Source organism: Dendropsophus ebraccatus, chromosome 9, assembly GCF_027789765.1.
Source record: "Dendropsophus ebraccatus isolate aDenEbr1 chromosome 9, aDenEbr1.pat, whole genome shotgun sequence".
Classification (NCBI taxonomy): Eukaryota; Metazoa; Chordata; class Amphibia; order Anura; family Hylidae; genus Dendropsophus; species Dendropsophus ebraccatus.
Window position 1 is genome coordinate 120742396 of NC_091462.1, and position 27838 is coordinate 120770233.

General features: G+C 38.6%; 1 protein-coding gene and 1 long non-coding RNA gene across 2 annotated transcripts in view; one reads left to right on the forward strand and one right to left on the reverse strand.

Annotated features, from left to right (window-relative positions):
• Positions 1–4683, reverse strand: part of PHKG2 (phosphorylase kinase catalytic subunit gamma 2) — a 42932-nt gene extending 38249 nt beyond the window's left edge. The window contains exon 1 of the mRNA XM_069984763.1: positions 4585–4683. Within this exon, the coding sequence (XP_069840864.1) occupies positions 4585–4673 (89 nt within the window). The 5' untranslated portion in view covers positions 4674–4683. The remainder of the gene's footprint in view (positions 1–4584) is intronic.
• On the forward strand, positions 13–26393 carry LOC138801694 (uncharacterized). The gene is made up of 2 exons (XR_011364645.1): positions 13–59; positions 25489–26393. It is a non-coding gene; the product is annotated as an uncharacterized lncRNA (long non-coding RNA).
• Positions 26394–27838: the final 1445 nt, after the last annotated feature.

Genomic DNA, 27838 nt, shown 5'->3' on the forward strand with positions numbered 1-27838 from the left:
ACAGTCATGTGATGCGACGTAGAGGACGTGGGATAGCATAGCAGTTTTGTCCGCAGGAGGCGAGTAACTACCTGTATATATATATCACCCTACCTGTATATATACCTCACTACCTGTATATATATATCACCCTACCTGTATATATACCTCACTACCTGTATATATATATCACCCTACCTGTATATATACCTCACTACCTGTATATATATACAGTGTCGGACTGGGGTACCTTGGCCCACCAGGGAAATTGATTCTTGGGGCCCACCCAACATATAAAGACATAATCAGCACCAAACCTTTCACGTTAGAACAGCGATTTTGCATAGAGCTGTGTATGTGAGCAGCAATACTAGTGCACTGCCAGTCACTTATACAGTTGTTACTGATTGATGCAGTTGTGGTAAAACTGCACCATTTAGGTAGAAACTTAAAGAGAACCTGTCACCTCCCGTGCCGGGTCAGAGCCCGGCCGACCCCCGCTAGAGCCCCTTATAGTCACCTCATTCCCGAAGTCCCGCTTCTTCAGCCGGTGCGGGGACGGAGATATCACCGTGGGAAGCCTGGTGAGCGCGGCTGAGATGAGTCCGACGCTCATAGAGAATGAATGGAGCAGTCATTCTCATCTCAGCAGCGCGCGCTCCGGGCTTCCCACGGTGATATCTCTGTCCCCGCACCGGCTGAAGAAGCGGGACTTCGGGATTGAGGTGACTTTAAGGGGCTCTAGCGGGGGTCGGCCGGGCTCTGACCCGGCACGGGAGGTGACAGGTTCTCTTTAATATTGCTGCAAAAACACATGAAAAATGTCATGTGTGAACACAGACTTAGAAACATAAACGATGAAGGAGAAAATGTCCATCTAGTCTATTCTTATATTACAATCTCCAGCAGAGGAGACCAATAATGGTTTATTCTAGCCTCACCACAAGGTGTTGGGCTAGAATAAGACTTTTAAGGACCTTCATGAAAGGCATATCAGTGGTCATTAAAGCGTTAAAGGGGTACTCAGGTAAATAAAAAAAAATTTCAAATCTGTCAGAAGTTACAGATCAGTAAATTACTTTGTCTTCCAGTACTTATCAGCTGCTGTATGTCCTGCAGGAAGTGGTGTATTCTCTCCAGTCTGACACAGTGTTCTCTGCTGCCACCTCTGTCCATGTCAGGAATTGTCCAGAGCAGTAGCAAATCCCCATAGAAAACCTCTCCTGCTCTGGGCAGTTCCTGACATGGACAGAGGTGGAAGCAGAGAGCACTGTGTCAGACTGGAGAGAATACACCACTTCCTGCAATACATACAGCAGCTGATAAGTATTGGAAGACTGGAGATTTTTAATTAGAAGTAATTTACAAATTCCTATAACTTCCTCACACCAGTTAATTTGAAAAAAAATTTTTCACCAGAATACCTCTTTTACCAGAATATCCCAAACGGATGGTCTTCATCTCTGTTGAATTGTGATTCAGGCACACCCGTGTGCACCCGCATCTGAATTCCCAGATGCACACAATGGAGCGTGCAGCCGGAGCATTATATTATGAGGGGGGGCATTATACTACCTGTGTCTGGAGGGGGGGCAGTCAGATGAGGGGGCATTATACTACCTGTGTCTGGAGGGGGGGGCAGTCAGATGAGGGGGGCATTATACTAACTGTGTCTGGAGGGGGTGCAGTCAGATGAGGGGGGGCATTATACTACCTGTGTCTGGAGGGGTGCAGTCAGATGAGGGGGCATTACACTACCTGTGTCTGGAGGGGGTGCAGTCAGATGAGGGGGGCATTATACTACCTGTGTCTGGAGGGGGTGCAGTCAGATGAGGGGGGCATTATACTACCTGTGTCTGGAGGGGGTGCAGTCAGATGAGGGGGGCATTATACTACCTGTGTCTGGAGGGGTGCAGTCAGATGAGGGGGCATTATACTACCTGTGTCTGGAGGGGGTGCAGTCAGATGAGGGGGGCATTATACTACCCGTGTCTGGAGTGGGTGCAGTGAGATGAGGGGGCATTATACTACCTGTGTCTGGAGGGGGTGGTCAGATGAGGGGGGCATTATACTACCCGTGTCTGGAGGGGTGCAGTCAGATGAGGGGGCATTATACTACCTGTGTCTGGAGGGGGTGCAGTGAGATGAGGGGGGCATTATACTACCTGTGTCTGGAGGGGGGGCAGTCAGATGAGGGGGCATTATACTACCTGTGTCTGGAGGGGGTGCAGTCAGATGAGGGGGCATTATACTACCTGTGTCTGGAGGGGGGGCAGTCAGATGAGGGGGCATTATACTACCTGTGTCTGGAGGGGGGCAGTCAGATGAGGGGGGCATTATACTACCTGTGTCTGGAGGGGGGGCAGTCAGATGAGGGGGGCATTATACTACCTGTGTCTGGAGGGGTGTAGTCAGATGAGGGGGGCATTATACTACCTGTGTCTGGAGGGGTGCAGTCAGATGAGGGGGGGCATTATACTACCTGTGTCTGGAGGGGGTGCAGTCAGATGAGGGGGGGGGCATTATACTACCTGTGTCTGGAGGGGGTGCAGTCAGATGAGGGGGGGCATTATACTACCTGTGTCTGGAGGGGGTGCAGTCAGATGAGGGGGGCATTATACTAACTGTGTCTGGAGGGGTGCAGTCAGATGAGGGGGGCATTATACTACCTGTGTCTGGAGGGGGGGGCAGTCAGTTGAGGGGGCATTATACTGTGTCTGGAGGGGTGCAGTCAGATGAGGGGGGGCATTATACTACCTGTGTCTGGAGGGGGTGCAGTCAGATGAGGGGGGCATTATACTACCTGTGTCTGGAGGGGTGCAGTCAGATGAGGGGGGCATTATACTACCTGTGTCTGGAGGGGTGCAGTCAGATGAGGGGGGCATTATACTACCTGTGTCTGGAGGGGGGGCAGTCAGATGAGGGGGCATTATACTACCTGTGTCTGGAGGGGGGGCAGTCAGATGAGGGGGCATTATACTACCTGTGTCTGGAGGGGGTGCAGTGAGATGAGGGGGGCATTATACTACCTGTGTCTGGAGGGGGGGCAGTCAGATGAGGGGGCATTATACTACCTGTGTCTGGAGGGGGTGCAGTCAGATGAGGGGGCATTATACTACCTGTGTCTGGAGGGGGTGCAGTCAGATGAGGGGGCATTATACTACCTGTGTCTGGAGGGGGGGCAGTCAGATGAGGGGGGCATTATACTACCTGTGTCTGGAGGGGGGGCAGTCAGATGAGGGGGCATTATACTACCTGTGTCTGGAGGGGTGCAGTCAGATGAGGGGGGCATTATACTACCTGTGTCTGGAGGGGGGGCAGTCAGATGAGGGGGCATTATACTACCTGTGTCTGGAGGGGGTGCAGTCAGATGAGGGGGCATTATACTACCTGTGTCTGGAGGGGGGGCAGTCAGATGAGGGGGGCATTATACTACCTGTGTCTGGAGGGGGGGGAGTCAGATGAGGGGGGCATTAGGGCTCGTTCCCACTGAGGAAAGGTAGCGGAATTCCGCGACGGAATTGTCCGCCGCGGAATGCCGTTAGCCTCCCGCTCATAATGGGACTCTATGGGAGACGCGCGCTCCTGCCCTGTCCGCGCTGAAGAATGAACATGTTCATTCTTCAGCGCGGACAGGGCAGGAGCGCGCGTCTCCCATAGAGTCCCATTATGAGCGGGAGGCTAACGGCATTCCGCGGCGGACAATTCCGTCGCGGAATTCCGCTACCTTTCCTCAGTGGGAACGAGCCCTTATACTACCTGTGTCTGATGCTACTGCTTATATCTTTATTTTTTGAGTTGGTGCAATAATTGAGAAGAAGTTTGCACTCTGGAGGTCCCAGTTGTGCAGGAGATCCGTAAGGCTTAGGCGCTGATCAGCTGATTCAGGATTCTCACATCAAAGATGATAGGAGTTTTAGTAGAAGTAACAGTAAGACTTTAATTAATGGATGACATTTTTTGTAGAAAACCCTCAATAGATCTGACAAAGAGGGTTCCCCTCAAAACGCCTCATCCATTGATGAAAGTCTTACTGTTATGTCTACTACTACTCCTATCATCCTACCATCACTCCTATAATACTGAATCAGCCGATCAGCCCCTAAGCCTCAGGGATCTCCTGCACAACTGGACCCCCAGGGTGCAAACTGTTTATCATCACATACAAATATATACACACAAAATGACATACTGCAGACATACACAAATATGCACAACACCTTACATATATACCTACATCTAATCATACTAACACACACACAAATAGACACAACACACCTTACATATATACCTACATCTAATCATACTAACACACACACAAATAGACACAACACACCTTACATATATACCTACATCTAAGCATACTAACACACACACACAGACACATGACAGACACACAAACATATATACACAGATACAAAAGCATGCAGATTATATATATACAGTAAAATATCTATAGTACTACATTACATAATATACACTATATACATGATAGATGCCCGCACACACACACACACACACACCAACGCATGCATAACACATGACACAGATGTACAAACACACACAGATTACAAAGACAGACAAATATACAGTTAACAAACTCACATGTTCAGCAGGGCAGGAAGCTCCATGGAGTCTCCATCTTTCCCTCCTCTTCTCCCAGCCAGGCCCGGCAGCCGGCAGCCTCTCCCCATCTCCTGTGCACCGACTGCACACATAGCAACAGGAGAGTCACATGACTGCAGAGGGGAGGGGCAGAGGGGAGGGGGGATGGAGGGCCCTGCTGCTGCTGCTGCTCTCCGCATCTTCCTCATGACAGGTAGGAAGAGGGCAGGGCCGAGGCTGGGAGCTGGGACACACTGAGTGCAGGGGGAGGGAGGGCCCATGATTAGTTTACATTAAGAACGGGCCCTGATGCCGCCTGTTCAGCAGTGTGGGAACAAGCAGGGGCCCCCTTGCGCTCCCTATCAAATGGTAGGCCCCTCTCTGGCTCAGGGACAGGGCCCAGCAAGGAGGGGGGAGGAGGCGGGGCCCACCGGGGAATCCCCCGGCTCCCCGGTGGCCCAGTCCGAGCCTGTATATATATCACCCTACCTGTATATATACCTCACTACCTGTATATATACCTCACTACCTGTATATATATATCACCCTACCTGTATATATACCTCACTACCTGTATATATACCTCACTACCTGTATATATATATATATATATATATCACCCTACCTGTATATATACCTCACTACCTGTATATATATATATATATATCACCCTACCTGTATATATATATATATATATATCACCCTACCTGTATATATACCTCACTACCTGTATATATATATATATATATATATATATATATATAATCACCCTACCTGTATATATACCTCACTACCTGTATATATATATATATCACCCTACCTGTATATATACCTCACTACCTGTATATATACCTCACTACCTGTGTATATATATATATCACCCTACCTGTATATATATATCACCCTACCTGTATATATACCTCACTACCTGTATATATATATATATATCACCCTACCTGTATATATACCTCACTAACTGTATATATATATATATATATATCACCCTACCTGTATATATACCTCACTACCTGTATATATATATATACCTCACTACCTGTATATATACCTCACTACCTGTATATATACCTCACTACCTGTATATATACCTCACTACCTGTGTATATATATATATCACCCTACCTGTATATATATATATATCACCCTACCTGTATATATACCTCACTACCTGTATATATATATATATATATATCACCCTACCTGTATATATACCTCACTACCTGTATATATATATCACCCTACCTGTATATATACCTCACTACCTGTATATATATATATATATATATCACCCTACCTGTATATATACCTCACTACCTGTATGTATATATATATCACCCTACCTGTATATATACCTCACTACCTGTATATATATATATATATATCACCCTACCTGTATATATACCTCACTACCTGTATATATATATATATCACCCTACCTGTATATATACCTCACTACCTGTATATATATATCACCCTTCCTGTATATATACCTCACTACCTGTATATATATATCACCCTACCTGTATATATACCTCACTACCTGTATATATATATCACCCTTCCTGTATATATACCTCACTACCTGTATATATATATCACCCTACCTGTATATATACCTCACTACCTGTATATATATATCACCCTACCTGTATATATACCTCACTACCTGTATATATATATCACCCTACCTGTATATATACCTCACTACCTGTGTATATATATATATATCACCCTACCTGTATATATACCTCACTACCTGTATATATACCTCACTACCTGTATATATATATATCACCCTACCTGTATATATACACCTCACTACCTGTGTATATATATATATATATCACCCTACCTGTATATATACCTCACTACCTGTATATATATATCACCCTACCTGTATATATACCTCACTACCTGTATATATATATATATCACCCTACCTGTATATATACCTCACTACCTGTATATATATATATATATCACCCTACCTGTATATATACCTCACTACCTGTATATATATATCACCCTACCTGTATATATACCTCACTACCTGTATATATATATCACCCTACCTGTATATATACCTCACTACCTCTATATATATATATATATATATCCACCCTACCTGTATATATTACCTCACTACCCTCTATATATATATATATCACCCTACCTGTATATATACCTCACTACCTGTATATATATATCACCCTACCTGTATATATATATATATATATCATCCCTACCTTTTATATAACCTCACTACCCTGTATATATATATATATTCACCCTTCCTCTATATATACCTCACTACCTGTATATATATATCACCCTACCTGTATATATACCTCACTACCTGTATATATATATCACCCTACCTGTATATATACCTCACTACCTGTATATATATATCACCCTACCTGTATATATACCTCACTACCTGTGTATATATATATATATCACCCTACCTGTATATATACCTCACTACCTGTATATATACCTCACTACCTGTATATATATATATCACCCTACCTGTATATATACACCTCACTACCTGTGTATATATATATATATATCACCCTACCTGTATATATACCTCACTACCTGTATATATATATCACCCTACCTGTATATATACCTCACTACCTGTATATATATATATATCACCCTACCTGTATATATACCTCACTACCTGTATATATATATATATATCACCCTACCTGTATATATACCTCACTACCTGTATATATATATCACCCTACCTGTATATATACCTCACTACCTCTATATATATATCACCCTACCTGTATATATACCTCACTACCTCTATATATATATATATATATATCACCCTACCTGTATATATACCTCACTACCTCTATATATATATATATCACCCTACCTGTATATATACCTCACTACCTGTATATATATATCACCCTACCTGTATATATATATATATATCACCCTACCTTTATATATACCTCACTACCTGTATATATATATATATATCACCCTACCTGTATATATACCTCACTACCTGTATATATATATCACCCTACCTGTATATATACCTCACTACCTGTATATATATATCTCACTACCTGTATATATACCTCACTACCTGTATATATATATATATATATATATATATCACCCTACCTGTATATATACCTCACTACCTGTATATATATATATATATATATCACCCTACCTGTATATATACCTCACTACCTGTATATATATATATCACCCTACCTGTATATATACCTCACTACCTGTATATATATATCACCCTACCTGTATATATACCTCACTACCTGTATATATATATATATATCACCCTACCTGTATATATACCTCACTACCTGTATATATATATATATATATCACCCTACCTGTATATATACCTCACTACCTGTATATATATATATATATATCACCCTACCTGTATATATACCTCACTACCTCTATATATATATATATATATATCACCCTACCTGTATATATACCTCACTACCTGTATATATATATATATCACACTACCTGTATATACCTCACTACCTGTATATATATATCACCCTACCTGTATATATACCTCACTACCTGTATATATATATCACCCTACCTGTATATATACCTCACTACCTGTATATATATATATATATATCACCCTACCTGTATATATACCTCACTACCTGTGTATATATATATATATCACCCTACCTGTATATATACCTCACTACCTGTATATATATATATATCACCCTACCTGTATATACCTCACTACCTGTATATATATATATATATCACCCTACCTGTATATATACCTCACTACCTGTATATATATATATCACCCTATCTGTATATATACCTCACTACCTGTATATATATATATATCACCCTACCTGTATATATATATCACCCTACCTGTATATATACCTCACTACCTGTATATATATATATATCACCCTACCTGTATATATATATCACCCTACCTGTATATATACCTCACTACCTGTATATATATATATATATCACCCTACCTGTATATATACCTCACTACCTGTATATATACCTCACTACCTGTATATATATATATATCACCCTACCTGTATATATATATCACTACCTGTATATATATATATATCACCCTACCTGTATATATACCTCACTACCTGTATATATATATACCTCACTACCTGTATATATACCTCACTACCTGTATATATATATATCACCCTACCTGTATATATACCTCACTACCTGTATATATACCTCACTACCTGTATATATACCTCACTACCTGTATATATATATATCACCCTACCTGTATATATACCTCACTACCTGTATATATATATATATATATATATATATCACCCTACCTGTATATATACCTCACTACCTGTATATATATATATCACCCTACCTGTATATATACCTCACTACCTGTATATATATATATATCACCCTACCTGTATATATACCTCACTACCTGTATATATATATATATATATCACCCTACCTGTATATATACCTCACTACCTGTATATATACCTCACTACCTGTATATATACCTCACTACCTGTATATATATATATATATATCACCCTACCTGTATATATACCTCACTACCTGTATATATATATATATATCACCCTACCTGTATATATACCTCACTACCTGTATATATATATAAAAAAATGATTGGGTTGAACGGCACTGTGCAGACTTAAAGTCAAATGGCTTCCAGCCGATGGGTGCACGTCCTTGGCAGTCGACCCCCGACTCCACAGATAATGCAATAAAATGAAGAAGGTAGACGGCACTCCAATAAAGTAAATAAGTGCAGGTTTATTCACCCGTATACGTACAGCGACGTTTCGACTCACCAGTTGAGTCTTTCTCAAGCAAGTACAAAGTGTCATACATGTGGTATTTATACAAAAGGTAACACCCAGAGGGGTATGTCTCTCAATCAATGATGTCATACATAAACAATGGAAAATTATATACATAAATACACTCATCTAGTGCAATCACGTGAAAAATATATGCATAAGTATACATTATGTTACATAGCGATCCTAGTGAGAAATCCATTGTGCATAGAAAATCCCTTCAAAGTCCTCAAATATACAAAAATAGCAATTGTCCATCTTAGTAATGGTTAATCCGGAGGTCGGACTAAACTCACCACCCTCCTGTGCCGCCAATCCTATTCAGCCGTGGCCATGCTTCATTCAGCGTGTAAACAAGCGAAGTGCGCAGAACAGGATGTACGCAATGTTACGGCTCCACGTGACCATTTGCGATCCCGTGACACACTGCGCGCATGCGCTATAACATCATCCCCTGCCGGAGCGCCATCTTGGAGTAGGGAAAAACTCTCCGGTGCCCGAACTGGGTAAAGGTGAATAATGGAAAAGACTAGAGGGAATGAGAGATAAAGCAGGACGTGCCTCCCAGTTTCTGAGATTGTCACACGGAGCGTACACAGCAGCATAGACGTAGTCCCACTCTTATTTGGTGAACTTTCACTCTTCATGAGCATCGGACTCCGTCCTTGTCATCTTAGCTGCCAGACGCCTAATATGACCATTCTCTGGGGCACATCTGTCTCTCTTCCCCTCAGATTGACATCGATTGCTTCACCAAAAGATTGAATAACGGTTGTATCAGGATAGAATATTGAGTAGGATTAAGCGGATTTAGACAGGGTTCAACGGGTTAGGTGAGTATCAGTCCTTGCTCCATCTAAAATAATAGAGAAAAAAGGGACAAATTAGATATTGGTGAAGTGTGATAAATTTATATACAATAAAACTTAGTACTCTTTTCTAACAGCAGCAACAAGTAGGTAGCACAGCGGTAATGCTCATAAGAAGGCTTTCAGTGAAAAATCCACATTAAGCCCTAATGGCTGTAAGGCATTAAGGCGAGTGATCCATTGTGCTTCTCTTTGTTTTAGCATTTTCTGTCTGTTACCACCTCGGCGTGGTACTGGTATATGATCAATAACCATAAATCTCAATTGTTGGACAGTGTGCCCCGCCTCTACAAAATGTCTGGAAACAGGGAGATCTACGAATGGAGGACTTGTGGTTATTAAGCCGTATACGGCACTCATTAGTGGTCTTGCCAACATAAATATAAGGACAGGGACACTGCAAGACATAAATTACATGGTCAGTCCTGCAAGTCGCATAATACCTCAGTTTATATCTGCGATCAGTAGTTGGATGGCAAAATACATCACCCTTCATCATTAGACCACAACTCTCGCAACCTAGACATGGGTAACTGCCTGGTTTAAGTGATGAGGGAAGATCAAGCTTCTTTTTTTGACACTCTGCACGTACTAGTTTATCTCTGATACTAGTTGACCTCCTATATGAAAAGAGAGGTAAAGTGTTTAATACAGGAACATTGTTATGGAAGTCAGCTACAATATTCCAATGGCGACGGATTATCTGAGCTATATGTTGGCTCTGCTCATTAAAGGTTGTAATGAATGGAATTCTTTCAAGTGTTTTTTTCTTTACTACCATGGGGGAATCCCGTTGTGATCGAACCTCAGTGATGCTTTTAAGGACAAGTTTCTTGGGGTATCCCCGTTGTACAAAACGGTGTCCCATTTCTTGCAATCTGTGATCAAGTTTGGACACATCGTCTACAATTCTGTGGACCCTCAATAATTGACTACGGGGGAGTGACTCAACCATCCTCCTGGGATGCATACTATTGAACCTTAACAAATTGTTTCGGTCAGTTGGCTTAAGGTAAATGTCAGTCCGGAGCACATCTCCCTCTGCATAGACCCATGTATCCAAAAATTGGACACCTACAGTCGAGCTGACCATTGTGAATTTGATATCTGAATCAATGGAATTAATGTAGTCAAAAAAATTGTATATATATATATATATATATATATATATCACCCTACCTGTATATATACCTCACTACCTATATATATACCTCACTACCTGTATATATATATATCACCCTACCTGTATATATACCTCACTACCTGTGTATATATATATCACCCTACCTGTATATATACCTCACTACCTGTATATATATATATCACCCTACCTGTATATATATCACCCTACCTGTATATATACCTCACTACCTGTATATATATATATCACCCTACCTGTATATATACCTCACTACCTATATATATACCTCACTACCTGTATATATATATATCACCCTACCTGTATATATACCTCACTACCTGTGTATATATATATCACCCTACCTGTATATATACCTCACTACCTGTATATATATATATCACCCTACCTGTATATATATCACCCTACCTGTATATATACCTCACTACCTGTATATATATATATATCACCCTACCTGTATATATATCACCCTACCTGTATATATACCTCACTACCTGTATATATATATATATATATCACCCTACCTGTATATATATCACCCTACCTGTATATATACCTCACTACCTATATATATACCTCACTACCTGTATATATATATCACCCTACCTGTATATATACCTCACTACCTGTATATATATATATCACCCTACCTGTATATATACCTCACTACCTGTATATATATATATATCACCCTACCTGTATATATACCTCACTACCTGTATATATACCTCACTACCTGTGTATATATATATCACCCTACCTGTATATATACCTCACTACCTATATATATACCTCACTACCTGTATATATATATATATCACCCTACCTGTATATATACCTCACTACCTATATATATACCTCACTACCTGTGTATATATATATCACCCTACCTGTATATATACCTCACTACCTGTATATATATATATCACCCTACCTGTATATATATCACCCTACCTGTATATATACCTCACTACCTGTATATATATATATCACCCTACCTGTATATATATCACCCTACCTGTATATATACCTCACTACCTGTATATATATATATATATATATCACCCTACCTGTATATATATCACCCTACCTGTATATATACCTCACTACCTATATATATACCTCACTACCTGTGTATATATATATCACCCTACCTGTATATATACCTCACTACCTGTATATATATATATCACCCTACCTGTATATATACCTCACTACCTGTATATATATATATATATATCACCCTACCTGTATATATACCTCACTACCTGTATATATACCTCACTACCTGTATATATATCACCCTACCTGTATATATACCTCACTACCTATATATATACCTCACTACCTGTGTATATATATATCACCCTACCTGTATATATACCTCACTACCTGTATATATATCACCCTACCTGTATATATACCTCACTACCTGTATATATATATCACCCTACCTGTATATATACCTCACTACCTGTATATATACCTCACTACCTGTATATATATATCACCCTACCTGTATATATACCTCACTACCTGTTTATATATATATCACCCTACCTGTATATATACCTCACTACCTGTATATATATATCACCCTACCTGTATATATACCTCACTACCTGTATATATATATATCACCCTACCTGTATATATACCTCACTACCTGTATATATATATCACCCTACCTGTATATATACCTCACTACCTGTATATATATATCACCCTACCTGTTTATATACCTCACTACCTCTATATATATATCACCCTACCTGTATATATACCTCACTACCTGTATATATATATCACCCTACCTGTATATATATATATCACCCTACCTGTATATATACCTCACTACCTGTATATATATATATATCACCCTACCTGTATATATACCTCACTACCTGTATATATATATCACCCTATCTGTATATATACCTCACTACCTCTATATATATATATATATATATATATATCACCCTACCTGTATATATACCTCACTACCTGTATATATATATCACCCTACCTGTATATATACCTCACTACCTGTATATATATATATATCACCCTACCTGTATGTATACCTCACTACCTGTGTATATATATATATCACCCTACCTGTATATATACCTCACTACCTGTATATATATATATATCACCCTACCTGTATATATACCTCACTACCTGTATATATATATCACCCTATCTGTATATATACCTCACTACCTCTATATATATATAATAATAATATATCACCCTACTGTATATATACTCACTACCCTGTATATATATATATCACCCTACTGTATTATACCTCACTACCTGTGTATATATATATATAGATATATATATATAATATATATATCACCCTACCTGTATTATATACCTCACTACCTGATATAATATATCACCCTACCTGTATATATACCTCATACCTGTGTTATATATATATCTCCCTACCTGTATATCTACCTCACTACATCTATATATATATCACCCTACCTGTATATACCTCACTACCTGTATATATATATATCACCCTACCTGTATATATACCTCACTACCTGTATATATATATATCACCCCTACCTGTATATATACCTCACTACCTGTAGATATATATCACCCTACCTGTATATACCCTCACTACCTCTATATATATATCACCCTACTGTATATATACCTCACTACGTGTATATATATATATATATATATATATATATATCACCCTACCTGTATATATACCTCACTACCTCTATATATATATATATATATATATATATATATATCTCACCCTACCTGTATATATACCTCACTACCTGTATATATATATATCACCCTACCTGTATATATACCTCACTACCTGTATATATATATATATATATCACCCCTACCTGTATATATACCTCACTACCTGTATATATATATATAATATATATCACCCTACCTGTATATATACCGCACTACCTGGTATATATATATCACCCTACCTGTATAATACCTCACTACCTGTGTATATATATATCTCCCTACCTGTATATAACCTCACTACCTCTATATATATCACCCTACCTGTATATATACCTCACTACCTGTATATATATATATCACCCTACCTGATATATACCTCACTACCTGTATATATAGAATCACCCTACCTGGATATATACCGCACTACCTGTATGATATATATATCACCCTACCTGTATATATACCTCACTACCTGTATATATATATCACCCTACCTGTATATATACCTCACTACCTGTATATATATATATAGATATATATATATCACCCTAACCTGTATATACCTCACTACCTGTATATATATATATCACCCTACCTGTATATATACCTCACTACCTGTATATATACCTCACTACCTGTATATATACCTCACTACCTGTATATATATACTTATCACCCTACCTGTATATATACCTCACTACCTGTATATATACCTCACTACCTGTATATATATACTTATCACCCTACCTGTATATATACCTTACTACCTGTATATATATATATATATATATATCACCCTACCTGTATATATATATATCACCCTACCTTTATATATATATCACCCTACCTGTATATATACCTCACTACCTGTATATATATATCACCCTACCTGTATATATACCTCACTACCTGTATATATATATCTCACTACCTGTATATATCACACTACCTGTATATATATATATCACCCTACCTGTATATATACCTCACTACCTGTGTATATATATATAGATCACCCTGCCTGTATATATACCTCACTACCTGTGTATATATATATATATCACCCTACCTGTATATATACCTCACTACCTGTATGTATATATATCACCCTACCTGTATATATACCTCACTACCTCTATATATATATATATATATATATATATATCACCCTAACTGTATATATACCTCACTACCTGTATAAATATATATATATATATATATCACCCTACCTGTATATATACCTCACTACCTGTATATATATATATATCACCCTACCTGTATATATACCTCACTACCTCTATATATATAGATATATTATATCCCCCTACCTGTATATATACCTCACTACCTCTTATATATAATATATATATACTATATATATCACCCTACCTGTATATATACCTCACTACCTCTATATATATATATATATATCACCCTACCTGTATATATACCTCACTACCTGTATATATATAGATCACCCTGCCTGTATATATACCTCACTACCTGTGTATATATATATATATATATATATCACCCTACCTGTATATATACCTCACTACCTGTATGTATATATATCACCCTACCTGTATATATACCTCACTACCTGTATATATATATCACCCTACCTGTATATATACCTCACTACCTGTATATATATATATCACCCTACCTGTATATATACCTCACTACCTGTATATATATATATCACCCTACCTGTATATATACCTCACTACCTGTATATATACCTCACTACCTGTATATATACCTCACTACCTGTATATATACCTCACTACCTGTATATATATATATCACCCTACCTGTATATATACCTCACTACCTGTATATATATATATCACCCTACCTGTATATATATCACCCTACCTGTATATATATATCTCACTACCTGTATATATACCTCACTACCTGTATATATATATCACCCTACCTGTATATATATATATCACCCTACCTGTATATATACCTCACTACCTGTATATATATATATATCACCCTACCTGTATATATACCTCACTACCTGTATATATATATATATATATATCACACTACCTGTATATATACCTCACTACCTGTATATATATATATCACCCTACCTGTATATATACCTCACTACCTGTATATATATATCACCCTACCTTTATATATACCTCACTACCTGTATATATACCTCACTACCTGTATATATATATCACCCTACCTTTATATATACCTCACTACCTGTATATATATATCACCCTACCTGTATATATACCTCACTACCTGTATATATATATCACCCTACCTTTATATATACCTCACTACCTGTATATATACCTCACTACCTGTATATATATATATATATATATCACCCTACCTGTATATATACCTCACTACCTGTATATATATATTACCCTACCTTTATATATACCTCACTACCTGTATATATATATCACCCTACCTGTATATATACCTCACTACCTGTATATATATATCACCCTACCTTTATATATACCTCACTACCTGTATATATATATCACCCTACCTGTATATATATATATCACCCTACCTGTATATATATATCACCCTACCTGTATATATACCTCACTACCTGTATATATATATATATATATATATATATATCACCCTACCTGTATATATACCTCACTACCTGTATATATATATATATATCACCCTACCTGTATATATACCTCACTACCTGTATATATATATATATATATATATATATATATATATATATATACCTCACTACCTGTATATATACCTCACTACCTGTATGTATATATATCACCCTACCTGTATATATACCTCACTACCTGTATATATACCTCACTACCTGTATATATACCTCACTACCTGTATATATATATATATATATCACCCTACCTGTATATATACCTCACTACCTGTATATATATATCACCCTACCTGTATATATACCTCACTACCTGTATATATATATATATCACCCTACCTGTATATATACCTCACTACCTGTGTATATATATATATATCACCCTACCTGTATATATACCTCACTACCTGTATATATATATATATATATCACCCTACCTGTATATATACCTCACTACCTGTATATATATATCACCCTACCTGTATATATACCTCACTACCTGTATATATACCTCACTACCTGTGTATATATATATATCACCCTACCTGTATATATACCTCACTACCTGTATATATATATATCACCCTACCTGTATATATACCTCACTACCTGTATATATATATATATATATATATATATATATATATATACCTCACTACCTGTATATATATATCACCCTACCTGTATATATACCTCACTACCTGTATATATATATATACACAGGTAGGGTGATATATATATATATATATACAGGTAGTGAGGTATATATACAGGTAGGGTGATATATATATATACAGGTAGTGAGGTATATATAAAGGTAGTGAGGTATATATACAGGTAGGGTGATATATATATATATATATATATATATATATACAGGTAGTGAGGTATATATAAAGGTAGTGAGGTATATATACAGGTAGGGTGATATATATATATATATATATACAGGTAGGGTGATATATATATATATACAGGTAGTGAGGTGTATATATACAGGTAGTGAGGTATATATAAAGGTAGTGAGGTATATATACAGGTAGTGAGATATATATACAGGTAGTGAGGTATATATATACAGGTAGTGAGGTATATATACAGGTAGGGTGATATATATATAATATATATATATACAGGTAGTGAGGTATATATAAAGGTAGGGTGATATATATATATATCACCCTACCTTTATATATACCTCACTACCTGTATATATATATATATATATATATATATATATCACCCTACCTGTATATATACCTCACTACCTGTATATATATACCTCACTACCTGTATATATATCTCACTACCTGTATATATACCTCACTACCTTTATATATACCTCACTACCTGTATATATACACCTCACTACCTGTATATATATATATCACCCTACCTGTATATATATATATATATATATCACCCTACCTTTATATATACCTCACTACCTGTATATATATATATATATATATATATATATATCACCCTACCTGTATATATATATATATCACCCTACCTGTATATATACCTCACTACCTGTATATATATCTCACTAACTGTATATATACCTCACTACCTGTGTATATATATATATATATATATATATATATATATATCACCCTACCTGTATATATACCTCACTACCTGTATATATATCTCACTAACTGTATATATACCTCACTACCTGTAAATATACCTCACTACCTGTATATATATCACCCTACCTGTATATATACCTCACTACCTGTATATATATATATATATATATATATATATATCACCCTACCTGTATATATATCACCCTACCTGTATATATACCTCACTACCTGTATATAAATATATATATATATCACCCTACCTGTATATATACCTCACTACCTGTATATATACCTCACTACCTCTCTCTATATATATATCACCCTACCTGTATATATACCTCACTACCTGTATATATATATCACCCTACCTGTATATATACCTCACTACCTGTATATATATATCTCACTACCTGTATATATACCTCACTACCTGTATAATATATATATATATATATATTATATATATATATATATACAGGTAGTGAGGTATATATAAAGGTAGGGTGATATATATATATATATATATTTATACAGGTAGTGAGGTATATATACAGGTAGGGTGATATATATATATATATATATAGAGGTAGTGAGGTATATATACAGGTAGGGTGATATATATATATATATATATATATACACACAGGTAGTGAGGTATATATACAGGTAGGGTGATATATATATATATACAGGTAGTGAGGTATATATACAGGTAGGGTGATATATATATATATATATATACAGGTAGTGAGGTATATATATACAGGTAGTGAGGTATATATACAGGTAGGGTGATATATATATATATATATATATATACAGGTAGTGAGGTATATATAAAGGTAGGGTGATATATATATATATATATATATCACCCTACCTTTATATATACCTCACTACCTGTATATATATATATATATATATATATATATCACCCTACCTGTATATATACCTCACTACCTGTATATATATACCTCACTACCTGTATATATATATATATATATATCACCCTACCTGTATATATACCTCACTACCTGTATATATATATATATCACCCTACCTGTATATATACCTCACTACCTGTGTGTATATATATATATATATATATATATATCACCCTACCTGTATATATACCTCACTACCTGTATATATATATATCACCCTACCTGTATATATATATATATATATATCACCCTACCTTTATATATACCTCACTACCTGTATATATATATATATATATATATATATATCACCCTACCTGTATATATACCTCACTACCTGTATATATATACCTCACTACCTGTATATATATATATATATATCACCCTACCTGTATATATACCTCACTACCTGTATATATATATATATCACCCTACCTGTATATATACCTCACTACCTGTGTGTATATATATATATATATATATATATCACCCTACCTGTATATATACCTCACTACCTGTATATATATCTCACTAACTGTATATATACCTCACTACCTGTAAATATACCTCACTACCTGTATATATATATATATATATATATATATCACCCTACCTGTATATATATCACCCTACCTGTATATATACCTCACTACCTGTATATAAATATATATATATCACCCTACCTGTATATATACCTCACTACCTGTATATATACCTCACTACCTCTCTATATATATATATCACCCTACCTGTATATATACCTCACTACCTGTATATATATATATATATATATATATATATATCACCCTACCTGTATATATACCTCACTACCTGTATATATATATCTCACTACCTGTATATATACCTCACTACCTGTGTATATATATATATATATCACCCTACCTGTATATATACCTCACTACCTGTATATATATATCACCCTACCTGTATATATACCTCACTACCTGTATATATATACCTCACTACCTGTATATATATATATCACCCTACCTTTATATATACCTCACTACCTGTATATATATATATCACCCTACCTGTATATATACCTCACTACCTGTATATATATATATATATCACCCTTCCTGTATATATACCTCACTACCTGTATGTATATATATCACCCTACCTGTATATATACCTCACTACCTGTATATATATATATCACCCTACCTGTATATATATATCACCCTACCTGTATATATACCTCACTACCTGTATATATATATCTATATAATAAAAATCAAAGTCTGTCTGTCTGTCCTTCTGTCTGTCTGTCCGTCTGTCCTCTATAGACTTCCAAACGCCTGAACCGTTTGACCCCAAATTTGGCACACAGATACATTGGGTGCCCGGGAAGGTTATTGCGAAGGTCCCGTCCCCACCAGATGTACAGGAGGTGAGGGGGAGGGGAAGAGCGGCGCCCCATAGAGATGAATGGGAAAATCTCCTCACTGCACACACAGGTGATATAATTAGCTGCAGCAGACACGGCAGTTGGAGCCTTAGCAACCAATAGGATTACTGCTTTCATTTTCACAGGGAGCAATGGTTGCTAGGGAAGCTGCCTCACAACATCCACAGTAATAACTGGTAGACCCCCTACTCCATCTATACAGTACAGGTATACAGGACCCCCTACTCCATCTATACAGTACATGTATACAGGACCCCCTACTCCAACTATACAGTACATGTATATACAGGGCCCCCTACTCCATCTATACAGTACATGTATATACAGGACCCCATACTCCAACTATACAGTACATGTATACAGGACCCCCTACTCCATCTATACAGTACATGTATATACAGGGCCCCCTACTCCATCTATACAGTACATGTATACAGGACCCCCTACTCCATCTATACAGTACATGTATACAGGACCCCCCTACTCCATCTATACAGTACATGCATACAGGACCCCCTACTCCATCTATACAGTACATGTATATACAGGACCCCCTACTCCATCTATACAGTACATGTATACAGGACCCCCTACTCCATCTATACAGTACATGTATACAAGGCCTTCTACTCCATCTATACAGTACATGTATACAGGGCCCCCTACTCCATCTATACAGTACATGTATATACAGGGCCCCCTACTCTATCTATACAGTACATGTATATACAGGACCTCCTACTCCATCTGTACAGTACATGTATAGAGGGCCCCCCACTCCATCTATACAGTACATGTATATACAGGACCCCCTACTCCATCTATACAGTACATGTATATACAGGGCCCCCTACTCCATCTATACAGTACATGTATATACAGGACCTCCTACTCCATCTATACAGTACATGTGTATACAGGACCCCCTACTCCATCTATACAGTACAGGTATACAGGACCCCCTACTCCATGTATACAGTACATGTATACAGGACCCCCTACTCCATCTATACAGTACAGTTATACAGGGCCCCCTACTCCATCCTTACAGTACATGTATATACAGGACCCCCTACTCCATCTATACAGTACAAGTATATACAGGACCCCCTACTCCATCTATACAGTACATGTATACAGGGCCCCCTACTCCATCTATACAGTACATGTATACAGGGCCCCCTACTCCATCTATACAGTACATGTATACAGGGCCCCCTACTCCATCTATACAGTACATGTATATACAGGGCCCCCTACTCCATCTATACAGTACATGTATACAGGGCCCCCTACTCCATCTATACAGTACATGTATACAGGGCCCCCTACTCCATCTATACAGTACATGTATACAGGGCCCCCTACTCCATCTATACAGTACATGTAGAATGGTGGGTTGCTGAACGGCACTGTGTGGCTCAAGGCTCAGGTGGGTGCACAAGTCCCAGGTTGCCAGATCCAAGGCTCCCGAAATTCACAGAAAAACTTGTAATGAGACGGCACTCCAGGGTTAAAGTGAAAAAGCAAAGTGTTTTATTCACCCATCAGTTGCGACGTTTCGATCTACTCCATGAGATCTTTTTCAAGCAGTAATACAACATAATACATGGCGGGTATATAACAAGATCCTCCCACTACACGCCCCCAAATTAGTGATATCATTCTGTTCTGCATATATAAACAAACTCTTTTCATATTAAACACAATATAAATTAGTGAAATATAGGCGTGATACAGATAAGTATACCCCATTCAAGTGATAAAGTGAGGCTGATCGTCAATCCGGATAGTATAAAGTCCAAATCATAACCAAATATAAAGTCCAGTTAATCAAAGGTTAATGGAGGCGGATCGCCACTCACCCAGAGTTCTACCAATCAGCTGTTCACTCTCTCCAGTCCATGCCGTAACGGTGTTTGTAAACAACTGCACAGAGCATGCGTGAGGTGAACGCACATAGAGTGGGTCAGATCTGGTGGCGTCATAGGATCCGGATCTTGGTCCATCAGGCTCCACGGGTGCCATCTTAAAAGAGGTAAAGTTTGCCCTCATCGTACTGTACCTCTGCAGGTTGTCCGGAGCAACAAGGACGGCAGTGGGTATATCAGGGAGGCTGTCGGGGATATAGAGAGCTTGTGCCTAGTTGCAGAAATAATGCAGGATGTCCCACTGTGTAGCCCAGCACCCAGCCGGTGTCACTCAGGGCACAGTTGGACAGGTCGACTCCCAGCCTATACTATAGCATAGCACAGCCATCCCGGTCGGGGTCTTCCAATCTCTGCAGTTCATTCCGCCAATGGTGATCTCGATCCCCTGTCGTCCCCCGTCAGAAATTACCCATCTCTGCTCCTGCACTCTCCGTGGAAGCCTTGTGGTTCCGATGCGGTACCGGTACGGTCATATTTCGAGATGCCTCCATAGATCCTTCCCATATAAAAAAGCATGGTTCTAACTAAAGGGTGAGTATGTCAAACTCCGCTCCATCAACCAAGATCTGAAATAAGAGAATGAAAATTACTCAAATACATCTTGGCTACAGCCGTCACAAAAAAAGTGCTAAATAAAGAAATTATGTACAAATATATTCAGATCAAAAACCTGTCACCCAGGATGGAGGCGGGTACATCCCCGGCGGGGGTTGGGGTACAGATTACATAAAGGCCCTCAAAGAAAAATCAATATTTAGCCCATTGGGGTGTAGTGAATTTAATTTATTTAACCACTGGGCTTCACGTCTTTTGAGCATTTTCTGACGATCGCCTCCCCTACGGAGGGGGGGGGGGGGACATGGTCTACAATGCAGAATCTCATTTGTTGAACAGTGTGTTTACAGCTTTTGAAATGACGGGGTACGGGTAGTTCACACTTCTCTGTTCTAATCGATGACTTGTGATTATTTAATCTTGTCCTACATAAATGAAGGGGCACTGTAATACATAAATGATATGGTCAGATTTACATGTTAGATGAAATTGTCATTTATACCGTTTCTGTGTGTTGGGGTGTATAAAGGTATCCCCTTTCACCATCCGCTCACAGTTTTCACATCTCCCACATGGATAGCTACCTGGCTTCAAGGAAGACGCCAAATCCAATTTCTTGGAGGAGCAGTCAGCATGTACCAATTTATCTCGTAATGATGGGGCTCTTTTATACGAGAACAGAGGAGGAGATTGTAGTAATGGTATCTCAGGATAGTATCGTGCAAGGATACCCCAGTGTTTTCTGACAATGGCTGCAATGTCGGGATACAAATGGTATCCTCTCATTACTTGTCATTCCCTTGTTAACCCGTTCAGTAACATTACCTTCCACCCTATCTACACTCCTCTTAACCAGTCTATTCGCATATCCTCTCTTTCTGAACTTGTCACCCATCTCCTCAAGTCGTTTCTCATATAGTATGGGATCATCAACAATACGTTTAACACGTAATAGCTGGCTATATGGTAGTGATTCCACCATCTTTCTAGGGTGTAGGCTATCATACCGTAGTAGGTTATTTTTATCAGCAGGTTTTAAGTAAATATCAGACCTCAGTCTCCCATTCTGAATATACACCCATGTGTCCAGAAACTGTACACCAGTGTCAGAGCATGTCATTGTGAACTTGATATCCCTGTCACTCTGATTTAAAAATTGAAAAAAGTCCTCCAACTCTGTCTGTGTCCCCTGCCAAATGAGAAAGACGTCGTCTATGTATCTCCACCACCCCAGCACCTTGCTGTAGTGGTGGGACACATAGACGACCGTCTCCTCAAAGTCGGCCATAACAATGTTTGCATACGTGGGCGCCATATTGGACCCCATCGCTGTTCCCTTCGATTGGATATAGAATTTGTCATTAAACAAAAAGTAGTTACATGTGAGTAAAACTTCAAGTAAACTGACCAAAAATTCCTTACATTCCATAGTGTATGGGGAGTCTGTCAACACTTTTCTTACACTGTTAAGCCCACGTTCATGGTCAATACATGTGTATAAACTGGTGACATCAAACGATGCCAACAGTACATCACTAGGGACCTCCATTTGTTTGATCCTCTGTAAAAAGTCTGATGTGTCACGTATATATGATCTGGCCCCCACCGCATATTGTCTAAGGACCTTGTCTATGAGTACAGCAGCTGGATTAAAAATCGAATAGGTACCGGAGACAATGGGCCGACCTGGGGGTTTCTCCAACGATTTATGGATTTTAGGCAAGCAGTATATCAGGGGTGTAATAGGGTAATCAGGCAATAGGAAATCATGTAGACCCTCATCGATCACATCACTGGCAAATGCATCATCAACAAGTAATTTTAGTCTTCTCATAATCATGGGTTTTGGATCTGAAGGGGCTACCCTATATACCTCCTCATCACTCAATTGACGCTGTATTTCCTGTAAGTATACAGACTTGTCCATGACGACCACAGCACCACATCTGTAGATTTTAAAGTCAGCAATGAGATGCTGAGATGAGCTAGTCATACACGTGCCTAGTCATGTCCACACTTGGTACAGTTTGGCAATTAGTGAAACAATATACATACCAATTTTATATACTTACCATCCTTTCTGCTTATTTCAGATTACATATCCTGCTGCCGGACGGTTTCCAACATACTGCACACTCAAACAGTCGGCTTTCTTTCTTTCCGTGGACCCAATGGTACCTGTGGAGCGAGAAGTTTCTGTTGGGAGGTTTTCACATGCAGCAGTAATGGTGCGTTCCAAAAATGGACCTGGAGAGGTCCGTGAACACTGGCCTGGTCTGAAGGATAGGGGATGGACTTTTGATTGGGATAACTTCCTGATCGAGCTGGACGTCCCTTCCAGATGACACGGGATGATACATAACCTGACGGGGTAAGTGACATCCCGGGGCCGTGCTCAATCCATGTGCAAACTTGCAGGTTAATAACCAAGCGGTGATCCTCCAGTTGCGCGCAGAGCTCATTCGCCATGACAACACAGGACGTGGGTGCCATGTTTTTTACGCATGTGCCGACTGACTGCATCTTATCGAGTGGAATGTTGGAACCGAATCCGGCTATAGCATGAAATACAAATTTTATGATTTTTGTTGACATATATTACTGTAAAAGGACTATACAGAAGCGCCATCCTTGTTCAAGTGGACTTTGTATATAGAAACCTTTAATTGAACACGGACACTGGGATACACAGATTTTCCAAAACACAGTGGGTGGAACTGAGGTGTTCACATGACTTATCACATGCATCGGAGTATACACGCCCATGTGTGGGCAGTGCTTTCCCAACAACACTGACATCATCACTTTGTAACACATGTGTAATTAATTTGTAATTTGTTGCAACCAATCACTTTGTCACTAAGATGTATTTAGTCTCTGAATAAGTTTCACATTTCATGCTCGAAAAAGGCAGCGCGAGGCTGCTGAAACGTCGCGTCACTGGAGTGCTGTAACATGAATTTGCTTTGAATAAACACTGAACTCTTTTTTACCGCTACTTGGTGTGCCGTGGACTATCTTCTGCTATTTATATCGGTCCTGATCAGGACTTGGACCGCTGGCACCCAATGTGTTTGAAGAGCAGTGCCGCTTATTTTTGTCTTGTTTCTATATATATATTATATATATATATAATATATATACACACCTCACTACCTGTGTGTGTGTGTATATATATATATAACACTGCGCATGGTAGATAGAGGAACATTCAGCTCTTTGGAGATGGACGTGTGGCCGTGAGATTGTTCCTGCTTCCTCACACGTCCTCAGCTCTTTGGCTTCTTCCTTCTCTCCATGCTCCATGTGGTCAGGACAGAGGTGGCGGCGAGTGGGATTAGTTATTGCCACCACCTGGTATGTGCCGCAGGGAAGTAACAGCTGCTGGGAATTACACACATTACAGAGGCAGCACAGGGGTTTTCTAGGGGAGCCAATACTTATGTCCACCCCCTTTTTATGATTGGTGTGGAATTATATCCAATTTGGCTTTTTGACAATTCTTTTTGTGGTTTTCCATTGAAGACAAATTAAATGAAGAGATTATTACCAAAGTAGTTGTGATTGCAATCATTTTCTGGAAGATATTGAGTATTATCTGACAGAATTGCAGGCGGGCCAATACTTTTGGCCAGCACTGACTATATACACATGGTCAAGACAATCTCCTGCAGTTCAAACCGAGCATCAGTATGGGGAAGAAAGGTGATGTGAGGCCTTTGAACGTGGCATGGTTGTTGGTGCCAGAAGGGCTGGTCTGAGTATTTCAGAAACTGCTGATCTACTGGGATTTTCACGCACAACCATCTCTAGGGTTTACAGAGAATGGTCCGAAAAAGAAAAACCATCCAGTGAGCGGCCGTTCTGTGGGCGGAAATGCCTTGTTGATGCCAGAGGTCAGAGGAGAATGGGCAGACTGGTTCCAGCTGATAGAAAGGCAACAGTGACTCAAATAGCCAACCGTTACAGCCAAGGTAGGCAGAAGAGCATCTCTGAGCGCACAGTACGGCCAACTCTGAGGCAGATGGGCTACAGCAGCAGAAGACCACACCGGGTGCCACTCCGCTCAGCTAAGAACAGGAAACTGAGGCTACAATTTGCACAAGCTCATCGAAATTGGACAGTAGAAGATTGGAAAAACGTTGCCTGGTCTGATGAGTCTCGATTTCTGCTGCGACATTCGGATGGTAGGGTCAGAATTTGGCGTCAACAACATGAAAGCATGGATCCATCCTGCCTTGTATCAACGGTTCAGGCTGGTGGTGGTGGTGTCATGGTGTGGGGAATATTTTCTTGGCACTCTTTGGGCCCCTTGGTACCAATTGAGCATGGTTGCCACGCCACAGCCTACCTGAGTATTGTTGCTGACCATGTCCATCCCTTTATGACCACAATGGACCCAACATCTGATGGCGACTTTCAGCAGGATAATGCGCCATGTCA